We start from the raw sequence: 16,873 nt of genomic DNA on the forward strand, positions 1-16,873 counted from the left end.
TACTTCATACTCACTTGATGGAGTAATATAGGACGTGGAGGTAGCAATGATCTTGGGATGATTGTAGATAAAAATTTGAAGTTCAGAGGACATATTGCAAAGGTTATGAAGACAACTCATAGAAGTACTGCAATATTGAGGAGGACATTGACTATGAGAGATGAAACAGTTTTGTTTCCATTGAATAAAACTTTGTTCAGACTGCATCTGGATTTCAGTGCTCAGATCTGGTCACTGAGATTTGAAGGGTATGAAATAACTTTGGAGAGAGCACAGAGATGGAAAACGAAAATATCTGGTTATGAGAACAGACTGGGGCATACAAACTACCAACTTCAGTGGAAAGAAAACAAAGGAGGGGGGGTATGACTGAGACTAAGCTGTTGAAAGGTTATTATTGGATTGATACCAAGGAGATTTTTCATATGGTAAAATGAGGGGAAGGAACAAGAATAAGGGACCATCCTTGGAAGTTGAAAAAGGAAATAGTGAGTAAGAAGGTAAGAAGTGGGTTTTTTTGCAGGTCCTATGATTTCCTGATCAGCGTCATAAGACCTCATTCTGAGAGGCCTGGTTTGGTTTGATTTTTATGGCACAAAGACATGAAAGGTCATACTACACCAGAATACAGGTTACAGCAGCAACTATGGTAAATGGTTAGTAGGATAATCACAAACATCCATGCCGTTGGCAGGATTCAAATCAACAGCCTGCTGGCTGGAGAGCAGATATACTAACCACTTAGCCAACCAGGCCAGACTGTGAGAGACCAACCACCATAAAATAAATAGCTATTGCATAGATTATCAGATAGAAGCCTACCAGAAACATTTATCTCATATAAAATTAGAATCTGCATAAAAAATTCAAAGTGATATTTAAATTCTGATTCAACAAAATAACTTACTATATTGTGAATTATATTAGTCAGTGTCCATACCCAAGCAACACTAAGGAAAGGAAAACTGAGAAGCACAAGATGCAATAACAGGACGCCTAATCCATAAGATAACCACATTCCCTTACTGCTTAACCAGGAGCTATTTGGATTAACTTCACCTGGTGTGCCTCCGAGCATCATCGTTGACAATTAACTGCAAAAAATTAAATAAATTATATTTAAACTATCTTAATTTAGTTCTTTATTATACTATTCTACATCCTTTTTTACACATTCATGCAAGACAGGTGCATGTATCTATATATCTACAGTTTATTTAGATGCGGGAACTATTACAACAGTATGCCATAGTCAGCCAGAAATCATCTGTTGACCACAATATTCATACCAATTGTTGGATCTAATGATTAAAAAAAAAAACCAAGATCGTGCATGCACAACAGTTGACTTAAAATCAAGAGATTCTTTGAATTTTGAACTGAATATATGCTGTTATCTAAGATATAGCAGTTTGTAAGGCTTAACTAATCCAGTGACCTGAGTGTCTTCTCCATAACCTGTAAAATAACTCTTGATGCGTTATATTCTTCTTAGCTCCAACACAAAGATGAAATATCAGCAAAGATTTCTGGTTAGTGTTATTTAATTTATTATTATTATCCAGGCTATTATTATTTCCATGAAGTATTAACAGTCATAGAAGCTCATATTAACTAACATTAGCATCTACTATACCTCTATGCAAACTACTTATAATTTCAGTTCATCCCTTCAGTAAAACACTGATGCACTTTATCTTGATATGTGGATTTACTATAGAGCTTTTTTAAATTAATAATTTTAAAAAATTTAAAAATTTTAAATAAAAATAATTAAAAAAAAAAATAAGGCTGCATGAAACACAAAAAGCTCCATGCCAAATGATTCTATTAACCATATTAATTCTATTAAATTCTATATAAAAGTAATGCAATTAAATAGATTATGCAAAAGCTTTTGGTAGATTACTGCAAGTCTATCAAATATCCAACCCCATCCACTCTATGATAGTCAAACTAGAGTGGATGGGGTATTAGAGACCCCATGAGTGGATATTAGACTAGTGCATTGGATTGGAGATTGGCTATCTGATAGGTATCAGCAAATTGTATATAGGAGAGTAATATCCCAGAAGAGGCAAGTCATTAGCGTGGATAAGAGGATGGTTGACTGACAGATATCAAAAAGTGGTATATGAGGGATGTGGGTCAGCAAGATTTAAGGTAACCAGTGACGTACCACAAGGATGGTGCTTGGTCCACTGTTATTCAATCTGCACATTAATGATATTGGGAAGGATTTGACAAGTGACAATCTGCTATTTGCTGATAATGCAAAGATAGGTAGAGTAATCAGAAATGCTTCTGATATGCACTACTTGCAGAATGATTTGAATACGCTAGAATTGTGGGCATGGGAAAATGGATATAGTTCAATGTCAGTAAATGTAAAATCATTCACTTTGGCATGATTAGCTATCCAATGTTGTATTATATTCGTAGGATTATGCTAGAAGAAATTGATGAGGCTAGGGATCTTGGAGTGTTAGTAGATAGGAAGTTCAGGGGCCATGTAGCAAAGACTTCAAATACAACTCAAAAGATTATTGTAATGCTGAAACGAACTTTAACATGTAAAGATAAGGATGTCTCTTTACAAGGCCTTGATAAGACCTCACTTAGACTATTGTGCACAGGTCTGGTCTACTGGTTTCCATTGTGATTCTGATACAGTGGAGAGAGTGCAAAAGAGAGTGTTAAAAATTATATTAGGATTGTGGAATACTAATTAATAAGACAGATTGAGAATTTGTAGGCTGCAGACACTAGCAAACAGGAGAAAGAGGGATGATATGATTGAGGCATACAAATTTCTGAAAGGGTCATACAGGATTTCAATATTTATGGAGGGTGGGGAAAGGACAAGAGGGCATCCTTGGAGGCCGAGAATGAATGCCACTAAAAAGGGAATGAGGGTTAGATTTTTCTCTCATAGAGTGTTGCATGATTGGAATTAATTGCCATTGCATGCAAGCAGTGTGAATGACTTCAAGAATATGATAGCTGGTGTGCATGTGGTATGTGGCCTCCCTCAATGAGTCCCTGACTCCCTGGAGGTCTCTCGTAGTAATAATAATAAGTGTTTTAAAAAGAATCAACATTGAGAGGTTGTTAAAGGTGAACTCTAGACTCAAAGAAAAAAAATGAAAGTTTGTGAACAAGAATCAAACCTTGGAGATTCAATTGTAGATGAGGAAGATAACATTCATTGATTTAGCCAGAACCACATGGTAAGGTTGTCTGTAAGGATAGAAAAATCAGAACTCCGTGGGGAGTCAGAAAGTTAAAGAGGCAATTAAAAGATAAAGAACAGAGCATATCAAAGAGTTCCTTGCAAGTAAGTCAGCTTACAGACTAATAGAATACAAAAACATGTAAGAAAGCAAAGAACTGCATAAAACTAACTAAACAAAAATTATGGGAAAACTATGGTAAGAACAGAAAATAAATACCAAGATGGTGGGAAAATATTCTGGAGGCTATTGAAAATGCTCCAAAATGAAGAAAAGAGTACTGTAAAAAGAATTAGATGATAAAGGTGACATGAAAACTGAACATATTCTAGATGTCTGGAGTAATTACTTTGAAAGTTTGATAAATGAAACAAGCAGCTGCAGGAAGGTGGTAGAAAACATTCAAGAGGAATACAAACAGGAGTATATATTAATACTTGAGGTAGAAAAAGCTATAAAAAAAAAACCCGAAATGTGGAATGACTGCTGAAGCAAATACCACCTACCGTTCTCAACATTCTGAATCTTTCCTTACATGTTGATATTCTTCGGTCACCTTCCTTCGAGATTTTACTGTTCATAACAACTAGCTTTCCTACTCCAACTGCAAGACCAGGCAAGTAGAGGCTAGTACATTTACTATCACCAATGACCTTTTACAAGTTGTTCACGTGCCTACAGATTACCAAACATTCCAAACACTCTAGATCCTATCTCTAGATCCTATTTATAGGATCTAGATCCTAGATCCTATAAATCTCGCTAGAGTGAGTTTTATTAAGATTATTATAATCTTAGTAAATAATCTGGGGCCATAATCTGGTGCTGATCTGTTTCCCCCGACAGAATAACACTCACTAAGCCCCTCTCATCACAAGTTGTCTGGAATTACAAGTAGGAAGATCGTAACTTTTATGCCTGGTTTCCTTGAATGGATTATTATTTTCAGCCTTCTAGCCCAAACATATCTCTAAAGTAATCTTTATTTATTTAGCATTTGGCTAAGAAGAATACATGCATATGCCCCCCCCACACACAAAGACGTACAAGAAAATAAAATGTATAAAAGATCTATGAAAGAATACAACAGTGTGAAGTGACACTGTAGTCATATAAAAATATACAAATAAGCATAAAATTAAAATTGAATGTCTAAGTTTGACAGCCAATCAACAGCATCTGTAGAAACTGTTATAAAGTCAGTTACAGGTCCTGTGTAGGCTCTGTGAGGACAGTTAAACGCGATATGTTGTATAATTTGGTTATCTTCACCACAGTCACAAGTAAACAAGGAAGATCTGCACCTACCATAGTTGGTGCGAACCCTATTTATGGAGGTCCATATTTTTCAAGGCAGGTCAAACCCTGATGGAGGGCTGTTTGGGTTAAAGACAGTCTGCCAGATTACTGGGGCTTGGGCAGTCCATTCCGTATGCCATACTTTTGTTGCATCATAGCCCTCAGTGACAAGTCATTGTGCCATTATAATAGGTGGGTCTTGACTTAAGCCTCTGCAATGTAAAACTGTCAATATCAAGTGTATAGGAAGCAGTAGATTCTGGCAAATTTTGTTATATTCGCAAATCAGGTTGTCTTGGCATCATAGGTGTGGCAGTTGTATGTGGCTCAGAACTAGTAGCCAGTATGATGGAGTAGTCTTTATTGTTCTGGAAATGATACGCATTGTTTGATTCAGGACGGTATCAATTAATTTAATGCGTGCACTGTTCAGCCAGACAGCTCAGCAATATTCAGCAGTTGAGTAAACGAGACACAGAGCAAATGTCCTCAATGTGGAAACACAAGTCCCCCCGGGTTGTTCCAGCAAGTTTATGCAGTATGTTATATCTAGTCTTGAGTTTGGCAGCAATATTGGAGAGATGTTTATTAAAGGAGAGGGTTCTGTTTAGGGTTATGCCCATATACCGGGCGATTATAAAATAACGTTGTGTTCAGAGCCCTCTAGCGAGTAACGTATTGGACGAAACACACCAATATTTGGTAGATGTACGCAGTGGAACATGGGGGATTGGATTTAATGAAAAAAAAAAGTACCAACATCGCCAACAGGGGAAATTTTGGCACTGCCAAATTAATTTTAGTAGGTGTGACTAATGAATGACTAAATGGCAAATGAGAGACAGCACACATCAATTTCATGACGTTTATTGTTAATTACAAATGAGGTTCAATATGACCACCATTCTGATGTTCCAGGAACTGCATATGGTGCACCACATTTTCCACAGTGGCAACATATCGGAATTGATTTGTCTCACGTGTAACGTTATTCAATCTTTCAAAGTTGGAATATTGGGTACACGTCCTTGATACACGATGCTTTTAAGAAATCCCCACAGCCAAAAGTCACAAGGATTGAGATCAGGCGATCTCGGTGGCCATGGCGTGGGAAATACGACTAATGATTCTTCTGTCAGAGAAATGTTGTCGCAAAACACACTGGACCTGAAGTCCGATGTGGGGTGGTGCACCATCCTGCATGAAGATAGTCGAATCGAGACATCCTCTTTGCTGCAGTTGTGGAACCACAAAGTTCTGTAGCATATTGGCATACCTGTTAGCATTGACGGAACAGGTCGCTGGTCCATTTTGGCGATTTTCCTCGTAAAAGTATGGGCCGATGATAAAAGGTGACATAAATCCGCACCAAATCAACTTTAGGCGAGTTGATAGGCATCTGCAGACACACGTGTGGATTGGTTGCAGCCCAAATGCGACAGTTGCGTGTGTTAATATCGCCGTTCAAATAAAAGTGTGCTTCGTCACTCCATAAAATCTGCCACGGCCATGCATCATCCACTTCCATGCGCGCTAAGAATCTCAAAGATAAGTCGATTCGTGTGGTCGCATCACCAGGGTGCAATTCTTGAACATGACTGATTTTATAGCAGTAAAACTTCAACATCTGATGTAGGATTTTCCACACCGTTGTGTATGCGATATCTGTTTGCCGGGATATTGCTCGTGCACTGCTGGTACCCTGCACATTCGTCATCTCCTGTTCCACAATAGCAGTTTCAACTTGTTGGCGATTGATTGGTTTGCGTCCCCTGCCTACCTGCACTGCTAGAGTTTCAGTAGTTTCAAATCGGCAATTCAGTTTTCGTAAGTTTGTTACGCTAAGCGGTCCTTTTGTACATTTTTCATACGCCGAAAATCACGAAGACAAGAACTGGCATTATTGTTCTGCTGATAATAGAGTTTGACTAACAAAGCATGCTCACGTAAGGTAAGAGGCATTGAAAAGCAGTTCGTCTATGAATGATAAGAAATCTCACAGGCTTTCCTTTTATTGCATGATTGCTCACAAGAAACGCGATAATGCAAATTAATGCATTTTACTCGGTAAACAGCGCCAAAATTTCCCCAGTTGGCGACTTTTGGTACTTTTTTTTTTCGTTAAATCGAATCCCCATGTTCCACTGTGTACGTCTACCGAATATTGGTGTGTTTTATCCAATACGTTACTTGCTAGGCGGCTCTGAACACTTGGATTAAAATTGTGCAGTAGTATGTTCCCATTTAGTGGCACTCTTAAGCTGTCATGTGCCATGCTATTGTTCAAATGGAAACAGCATGTTTCAGTCTTGGTAGTGCTTGGAATAAGACGCCACTTCTCAAAGGTTTAACTCCTCTAGGCCACTAGTTAGCATGTGCTCTATAGTACAAAAGTTCTGGTGTTGGGAAGTGATGCATAGATCATCAGCATATGCAAATTTTCTAGGCATCTTTGGAAAGTCAGAAATATACAAATTGAATAGATGGGGCCAGAACTGACCCTTGTGGGGGTCCACTGTTAAGTGTTCTTGGCTTGCTCATATGACCATCATCATCTATAACTACCTGTATTGTTCTAGTAGACAGAATAGTGTTGATCAGATGGATCATTTTTTTTTACATTTCAGTATTTTAAGGAGCTTGTAGATCATGCCATTCCTCCATACAGTGTCATATGCAGCCGTCAAGTGAAGTCTTTAAGGCATTTTTTGAAAAATGCCATAAAACTGGTGCCGAGATTCTATAAGCATCGTTAGGGCCAAAACTTGATCTTCACAGCTGTGTCTAGGCCTGAAACCGGCCTGTTCATGAGGGAGAGTGTCAATAATAATAGTACTAATTCTATTGTAAATAAGTCTTTTTAATAGCTTAACAGACACTGAATGGTGCTATAAGCCTATAGCTTTCAGGTTTATCAGTGGGCTTTCCAGGTTTCAGAATGGCTATTATCTTTGATTTTTTAAATTCTGCTGGTAATCTGCCACTCTGTAGAATATTAGAGAAGAATTTTGTCAGCCATACCATTGTATTTGGTCCAGATGTTTTTAAAAAAATTCAGTGTGAATATTATCAAATCCAGGTGCTTTACCAGTTTTCACTCCCTGGAGTGCAGCAAGAAGTTCTTTGGAGAACAGATTTGATAGATCAATTGCTTCAGAACAACCTTCTTTAAGGCTGGTCAATTCCTTCCTAATTATTTTAGTGTGGGTTTTTTCTGATTTAGCTCTGGACAGATTCACTATCCAATTGGCAATACATTTGGCACCAACAGCAGCTTTCGCTTGGGGACAATGGGAATTACCACCCAACTTTTTAAGGAGGCTCCATTCTTTCCTGCTTAAATGTTTAAAAGTTCGGCCTTTTGATGGTGTCAATCCATTTGTTCTTTCTAGTTTCATTTACGCTGTCAATAAAATCATCTGTGATATCTACACATCTTCTATTCAGAAAGGCGTTTAGTGCTTCGCTGGTTGCACCCCAGTCATTATGTATTCTTTTCTAGCACCTCTAGGGATGTGTTTTTTGGCTGTAGAAATTACTATTTTCACAGATCTTTGGTAGTTACAAGGTTGAGGTGGAATCCAGCACACATTTTTATCTAGATCTGATGAGATCTAAAAGTAATCCTTACTGGTGCAGAAACATTACAATTCCACTATACATTTCCATCCCCTATCTTAAGCTTAAGTTATCCAAAACTTGTGTCAAGACTGTAATACAGAAGAAACCATGTGTTACCATGATGACGTTCATCCCAATCTCCATCTTCCTTTACTGCTTATACTAAAGCCTGAAATAGTTGCAAGGTTACTTACTATCAACACATTCAAAACTGATTTTGAAATTTGCATTGTATCCAAATAGTAATCATACCTTCTGGTCTCCTGTCAAAGTCAAAGCAACTGGCTTCAACAGTGCTCCCATCCCTATTACATCTGGATGGCTCATAATCCACAGGCAATCTCACAATACTTCAAATGCATAGTTGATCTTGGTAAATGTTCCCCTACAATTCCAAAAACTTAAAACTCAATACTCCCCCAAAAAAACTTTTAACCAGAAAAAGATCAGAAAAAAAGATCACTATTCCACAGTACAGCAGTAGCAGGAATGGAGGAGGAGGAAAAGAAACTTGTTCTGTGAGTTTCAAGGTGTACTGTGAAATGATGTTGGTGGCAGCTGTATGTGTTCCAATGGGCTTAGTACAGAGTGGGGGAATTATTGATGCTGTTTCAGATCAACATTTCCCATGGAAATATTCATAGAATATACAAATTGAAGAGACCAAATGTCTGTGAGAGGAGCAAGTTGGTAAGAGATGGGGCATTTATCACTCTAATTGCTCTCCTCTATATTGGGTCAAGTATTTTGAGGGAGTTTTTAAAAGCCCCCACTCCGAATGTGAGAGCAGTATTAGATCTGGGCAGATTTGCAATTTCTATAAGGTTAACAGCTGCTTACAGGCGAAGTAACGTCTTGAGCAAAAGAGAAAACCTAGTTTTTTGGAAGCTGAGGATGCAATGGTTGTGATGTGTTTATGCCAGGAGAGGCTTGATGTCAAGGTAATTCCAAGAAGAGAAATCTCATCTTGTCTGGAAATTTGAGTGTTATTAAAAATAATGATAGGGGAAAATGGTTCTTTTGTGTGAGAAATAAGGAGGAACTGGGTTTTAATAGTGTTGAAGTTGATGAGGTTATCTGAGCCCAATTGGAAAATGGCTTGGATGTCAGGATTAAGGACAGTGATGGTTGATGCTCTGTGGGTTGAAGTGAGTTATGTAGAGTAGGGTTTGTCAAATCAGAGGGAGGAGTGTAATGGATCTGTACAACTGGAAGAGGAAAGTCTGCAAAACTGTGTATTGGGCTGGAGGTCAACTGAAGTAGGTCATTGATATACAGAAGGAAGAGGGTTGGTGAGAGAACTGAATCCTGTGGGACCCTAGCATTAGTTGGATGGTGAGAGGATGGGGAGCCATCTACATCACACATAGTGTGCATCCAGACAGGAAGCTGGCAATCCATCTGGAGAAGTCCTGAGACAGTCCAAATGAAGGCAGTTTGCTTAGTAAGCCTTTGTGACAGACCTGGCTAAAGGCTTTAGAGATATCAAGTGCAACTACTTGGGATTCGCCAAATTTCTTCATGGCATTTGTGCAGCTATGGGTGATGTATAAGAGTAGATCTCCTGTTGATTGACATCGACGGAATCCGTACTGGTGGTCGCATAATAGCTGGTACCTTCAAGGTAGAATAAGAGTTGAGAATTGATTTTCTCCATCACTCTGGATAGGACTGAAGTGAGTGAGATAGGGCAGTAGTTAGATGGCAGTGATTTGTCACCCTTTTTAGGAATGGGTTGAATATAGGCCAGTTTCTAGGCTTCGGGATATATACCAGTGGAGTAAGAAAGTATGTACAGACTGCATAGGATAGGGGTTAGTTCTGGTGAACAGACCTTCAGGACAATTGGAGGGATGCCATCAAGACCAGGAGACTTTTTTTGTGTCTAATTTAGACAACAGGTTTATCATCTCTTTTTGGCAAAAGGATACAGGGGGCATTGTATGTTGGGCAGTTGGAATGACTGGGGGGGGGGGGGGCATTTGCCATTGTCAGTTATGTGTGCATTAGAGGCAAAGTGTGAAGCCAGGAGGTTAGCTTCTTCTGTGGTGATACTGCAATTGAACCATCTGGGTATGATAGAGGTGGGAATAATGTAGGGCAAAAGTTATGACCTTTTGGTTATAACTTTTGCCCTACATAACTTTTATGTAACTTAAGGCAAGTTACATAAAAGTTACTAAAGTAACTTTTGCTTTGGTCTCTCGCCAATTGCCTTGACGAAAGACCAAAAGGCATGGCTGCCATTTGGAGGCTGCAAGTTTCCTGCTTTTTTGCCTGTTCAAATTCTGTTTTAGAAGCATTGAAAATATTCTTGCATCTGTTTTGGGCTTCAGTATAGGCATTGAAGGAGAATAGAGTTCTTTATTTGAGCCAGTTGCAGTATGCCTGATTCTTCATTTGTATAGCCTTGGCACATCTTTTGGAGAACTAGGGTTTAGATAGGGGGATGGCAGTTTATTGCAGTGTGGGGAATGTATGTTTTCATTGAGTGAGGATTACTTTGGTGATACGTTCGTGCATATTTGGACTGGAATACCGGAAACAATAATCCAACTATGGGAATGAAGCATAGTAGTCTCTGAGACTGCTGTTATAATGCCAAACTACTCTTATGTGGGAGTAACTGTGTAAGCGTTGTTGCATGGGGAGGAGATAAGCACTAGGTTGTGGTCATAATTACCCAGGGAGGCTCACTACATTCACTACACATTTGGAGAGTGGTTCAGGTTACTGGTATTCTGGTCCGCTTTTGAACAAATTTTGTAAAGTCGTTAGTGATGGCATCTCTGCTTGCAGGATCTGTACAACTGGAAGAGGAAAGCCAATTGGTGACATTAAAATCACCCAGGAGGATGATTTCACTGTTAGGAGAGTGGGACTGGAGAAAATCAACTTTTATGGAGAGGAAACAAAAGAGCTCAGAGTGGTTGGTGGTATTAGGAGAGCGACAGAGAAAGCAGATGAATTTGACTGAATGGGGGAGGGATATTTTCAACCAAAGAAGGTCAAAGTTGGGTTAGGCTAGGCGCTATTGGGCAGGGTATGTCAGAGTGGATATATGCATAGAAATGCAAGTATCGGGAATAAGGGGGAGGAGTTTTCTGGCATTGGTCAGCTCGACTTGGCCAAAAATTATAGGCATCAGCAACACTGGTTGACTGAAAATGATATAGTTACAATGCAAAGAGTATTGTATTCTGGGAGGATAGAGAGAACAGGACAGGAGGTGGAGTATTGCTAATGATAGCTGATGAATTATAACCAAAATTAGAAGTTAAAGAGGATTTTAGGGTTGAGGGAGATGGTTCATTTGAGGCTGTCTGGCTTGAGATAGAGGCAAATAGGATAAATCATGCTGTTGGGTACTACTATAGACCAGGGGGTCCACAGGAAAATGTAGATGCCACATATTGGCAGATTAGTACAATGAGTGTATGCCAAAAATTATTATGGGAAACTAACTATGGGGACATCGATTGGAGGGAGGAAAGGTGGCATGGCAAGATGGAAGTGGGTTTTATACAGTTACGAAGGGATAATTACATGAAACAACATGTTATAGAGAAGGGGACAAGGGATTTAAGAGTATTGGATCTGATAATAGCATCAGAAGATATATCCATACCAAGGAAGACTCTGCCCCCAATTGGAGAGAGTAACAATGCAGTCTTGTTCTGGGAAGTTGCCAAACACATTTTGGTTTCGGTTTTTCATATTGCGAGTGATCTTATAATTTGGTACTCATGTGAAATTAGTGATTTTTATCTGTTTTGTTATATTTATTCATCAGAAAATTAGAGTATTATAGTATATTAATGTAGATTTTTGTGTTTTTAGAGTATTAGTAGTTGGTTGATAGGAGAAAAAGAAGGGATATGATAGAAACATTTAAGTTGCTTAAAGGATTTTATAGGATAGATGCAGGGGAAATGTTTCAGCACTTGGCTAGAGGGACCAGAACAAGGGGTCATCCCTGGAAGTTGAATAACGGTGTGATCAGTAGGGGTGTGATGACAAGATTTTTTTGCTTGGAGAGTGGAACAAGTTGCCAGAGTCAGTTGTGAGTGCTTTTTCTGTTAATCGGTTCAAGGAGAGGTATGATAGATTGTGTGGATAGATTGAGTCTTCTGAGATGAGTCTTCGAACTCCATGGAGGTGCCCATGTAATAATAATATAGAATTCTCTGTCAAGAAGGGGTTTATGTTCAACTATAAGGCTGGTGATTATGAGAGACTCAGAAGTCATCTTAGAACTTCTGAGTCTAAGAAGTCTAAGTGCCAAGGCTTGAGAAGCTACAAGGAAAGAATGCCAGTAGTGCATGGCAAGTGATTAATGATTGCTTGAGAGTAGGATTATCAGACTGCATACCAAAGGCTAGGAGGATAAACCAAATTGGAATTAAGTGGATGAATAGGGATATAAAGTAAGAGCTGACAAAAAAAAAAAAAAAAAAAAAAAAAAAAAAAAAAAAAAAAAACATTGTGGAGGAAATAAAGTGAGCAACATACTCATGAGCAGTACAAAGTGCAAGTAAGAAGGGTGACTAGTATGGTCAGAGAGGCCAAATCAGACTATGAGAGAGAATTAGCTAAATAGGCTAAAGTAAACCTGAAACAGTTTTTTCATTGTGTAGCAAGTAAGAGGAAAAATGACTAAACAATGCTCATGGCAGGAAGGTGACTGAGCCAAAAGAAATGGTTGACTTGCTGAGTGATCATTTTGCAAAGGTGTATCATCTAGGAGATTTTACAGTTGCTGATGTTACAGACATATCAAAATTGAGGTAGATGAACAGGGGGCATTCAGCATATTAAAAATATGAATGTGAACACAGCAGTGGTACTGGATGGTATTTCAGCCCATGTATATGTGAATGTGCAAGAGAGTTGGCATTGCCTCTGATGAAATTGTTCAATCTAAGTCTCAGCTCTGGCAGGGGTTCCAAGGGAGTGGAAAGAGTACCATTGCATAAAGGTGGCTCCAAGACAGAGGTAGCAAACTACAGACCAATTAATAACATATCAGGAGTGATTAAGTATTGGAAAAGTTGGTGAAAAGTAAAATACAACAGTGGGAGGATAGAGATGCAATACTCTATAGTGGGCTGCCCACAATACTCTATAGTAGGCAGCATGGCTTTGTAAAAGGTAGGTCCTGTCTTAGATTATTCACATTTTATATAAAGTGACAACAGAATTGGATAAAGGTAATGGCTACATCATGATACTGCTCAACTTTGCCAAGGCATTTGACAGATACCACATGGAAAACTATTACAAAAGCTGGAGCAAATAGGTATGGAGATGACTCTAGTAGCATGGATAGGGGACAGTGGCTAACAGACAGACAGACACCAAAGAGTAGTATATGGTGGAGTGGAATCTAAGAGAATGATGGTGACTAGTGGAGTATCTCAGGGAGTCAGAATTAGGACTTCTCATTAATTTGTATATCAATGACATAGGGAAAGATTTAAAAGGGAATATTTAATTATTTGCTGATGATGCAAAACTGGGGAGAGCAATAGTAGATAAAGGTGATATAGATATCCTGCAGGATGATTTATATAAATTTGCATTGTGGGCAAAGGATAATAATTATCAATTTAATGTTGCAAAATGTAAGGTTATGCACTTCGGGTTTAAAAGGCTGCATATGGTGAATCATATTGATAGTACTGGATTGCAGGAAATTGAGGCTAGGGACTTTGGGATAATGGTGAACAAAGAACTGAAGTTCAGAGGGCATATTGCAAAAGTTGATAAAATAGTTCAAAGGATTACATATTGACTACTGTATACAGATTGTCACCTAGGTTTCTTGGGGACCAGGAAGTGGTAGAGAGGATTCAGAGATGAGTGACATTTATGTGGAATACTCCCTACAAGGTTTGAATATATGTGGGTTACAAAGTTTAGTGAACAGGCAGAAAAGAGGAAACATGATAGAAACTTTTAAGATATTAGAGGGGTTTTATAAAAATTGATGCAAGTGAAATTTTTCAATATATGACAAATAGAGAACTGGTCCATTCTGAAAGTTGTGTAAGGACCAGATTTTTTGCATGGAAAGTGGTGAGTGAGTAGAATGGATTGCCAGAATTGATTGTGAGTTCTCTGACAGTGAATGGATTCAAAGAGAGGTGTGATAGGATTTGTGTGCATAATGGTAATCTGGATCTCCTATGATGAGTCTTCAGACTCTATGGAGGTGCTGTAAAATAATAATAATACCTTAATTACAACTGAAGAAATACAGAACAGTCTATAAATGGAAAGTTCTGTCATAGAACCATGGCTGTGTAATGGTACTGTTTTGCTTTCTTTCTACTCCTTAGTAACCCTTTCAAATTCTTATTCCTCATGTTCTCTATCATATGCCTTTGTTTTTTAAGGGTGCATGATAGAGTGAGTTATTTAAATTTAAGTAAAATGAATATACAGTATGGTGAAAAAAAATAATGGAAAAACAGTACTGAATAACTACAATGATTATATGTTATATAAATGAGTAAACAGAGTAAAAACGAAGAAATATAAGTTTACACATTGTGATATGTACATCCACAACTATCGGTGGAATCTTGATCAATAATGCATTAACAATGGTAGATTACGTACTCAAAATGGGCACATTGTCTTTCAAGACAGGTTTCGTAGTGCATGTGAAGGTTCTCTGTCATCTTGGAGAACAAGAGTTGGGACATCTACTGGACATATTGTGTAATTTTTATCCCTTATTTCAAAGTTGTTTGAAGGCTGGTCATTCTTTCAGCATACCCCAAAAAATGCATCAAGTGATGTGAGATCAGAAGAACATAAAGGGTATGGGAATTCTGTGAACCTCGAAATGAGCCCAGGGGAGCGTTCTGATAAACAGGCTCTACAGCCATATGATGTGCGACAGGTTGCTCCGTCCTGTTGTGGAATGGTTTTGCATGACACATATCCTATGCAAATGCGGGTGAACAGAATTAACACATTCTCAATGTAGTGTTCACTATTTAAAGTCACGGTTACACCATCCTCTTCAATGAAGTAGGGGCCCAATTATGCCTGGCCAGAAACTGCACACCATTTTGTGATCTTCCTACTGTGAAGAGATTTCTCTTGGACAAATTCAGGTCTCGAGAAACCAAGAAACCTGTAGATTCATCTGTTACATGACTGCTTAGATGGAAATGCACTTGGTCTGACAACCAGACATTATGGCGGAAGGATGGATCTTCTTCATAGACATTGGCCAGTAAGAGTGCACAGTATTCCCGTCATGCAGCATAACCCATTGCTGTTAAACACCGACCGACGTGAATGACATACGAAGGGCACCCCGACTCCTTAAGAATTCTCTGTAGTGACCACCTCAGCATCCCAGGTTTTACCACAGTTCGGTGTTGACTGCATTTCAGAGACTAACACTTGCTCTAGCACACACCTATGATTCTCATTTGTGTTAACAATTCATGGGCTCCCTGAATGCCCTTTGCATTGCAGCAGAACACTCCTGGTACATTGGAACTTCTCGTTTAAGGCTATCATGACACTATTCCTTAGGGTACACTTACGGAAACAATGAACAAAGTGCTCACAAATATGTCATAGGCTTGGACCATTTGCTCTACCAACTCCATATGAATGAAAATAATGCTCAAAAATAAACATCTTTTCTTCCAATGTCAACACAAATCAACACGACTATTACAGCTAAATGTAATGGTGTAGACTCTACACGTGCTCTTCTATTAATGTGTGCATGCAGTTAAACGGCATATCTCATAGCATGTATATTGAAGGGGTGTCGAAGTTCAGGACTAATTTTTTTTGGCACCATAGGGATATACAGTACAGCACCAATGCACAGCAAAATGATGGCTGCCAAGATGTCTTTGTAGGTTGAGTTAAATATGCATGATTTTGTCCAGTGTAAAATTTGTGAGATGTATTTATTGTGAAAATTTGATATTTGTAGAAGGAGAGCAAAACTGGTGAGCAAGAGTATAGTAAGTGGTGAATAAGTGTTTTGAGAGTGCATGAAGAGAGAACATTATGTGATAGTAAAGTAGAGAGTATTAATAGAAGACTGGGCAACATCGGTAATAATAGTGAAAACGCAGTGGCAGATGATCATGAGGCCGTAGAAGACCTAAATAAGAAAATAACACAGTTATCTTTGCTTAGTCCTTCACAGGACAAAGCACAAAATTGAAAGGCTGCAGAAACATCAAGAGAGATAGTTGAACTGAGAAGAGAAAAAAGCAAGATGTCTGAAGTGATTATATGATAAGATGAGTATTTCATGAAAGTACAACAAAATCTTGTTTCCCTGGTGTAAAAATTAATATCACTGATTCTGTCAGAATGCAGAAAGACAAGGTGAAAGAATTGATGATGTTGGCTGGCACCAATGATTCTGAGAGATGAGAAGTATTGTATATGGGAGGATGTGAAAGAATTATTGGAAGAAGCAAAAAAAGAAGAGCAAGCAGGTGAAATTTGTAAGTCTGTTGGAACGCTATGATAAAGGTAAACTGAGGAGGACAATGATAGCAAATGAGTCAATTACATAGGTTCTGCAGAAGGAATGATGTTGAATTTGTGGACCTATGGTCTGAGTTTGATGGACAGGATTTGTATAATGCTGATGGACTACAGTTGAATGGATTCAGATTTAGGTATCTCGAGAGAGAGAGAGAGAGAGAGATTTGTTCACTGATGGT

General features: G+C 38.5%; 1 protein-coding gene across 3 annotated transcripts in view; it reads right to left on the bottom strand.

The window, feature by feature from the left end:
- The window catches only part of ORMDL (sphingolipid biosynthesis regulator orosomucoid 1-like), a 150,430-nt gene that overhangs the window by 25,689 nt on the left and 107,868 nt on the right, over positions 1–16,873 (bottom strand). For all 3 annotated transcript variants that reach the window (XM_090402389.1, XM_090402390.1, XM_090402388.1), the window contains one exon: positions 908–1,094. In XM_090402389.1, the coding sequence (XP_090258515.1) occupies positions 908–1,081 (174 nt within the window). In that variant the 5' untranslated portion in view covers positions 1,082–1,094. The remainder of the gene's footprint in view (positions 1–907; positions 1,095–16,873) is intronic.

The sequence above is a fragment of the Typopeltis vanoorti genome, chromosome 13, assembly GCF_054136105.1.
Source record: "Typopeltis vanoorti isolate ZY-2024b chromosome 13, IOZ_Tvanoo_1.0, whole genome shotgun sequence".
In the NCBI taxonomy this organism is placed as follows: domain Eukaryota; kingdom Metazoa; phylum Arthropoda; class Arachnida; order Uropygi; family Thelyphonidae; genus Typopeltis; species Typopeltis vanoorti.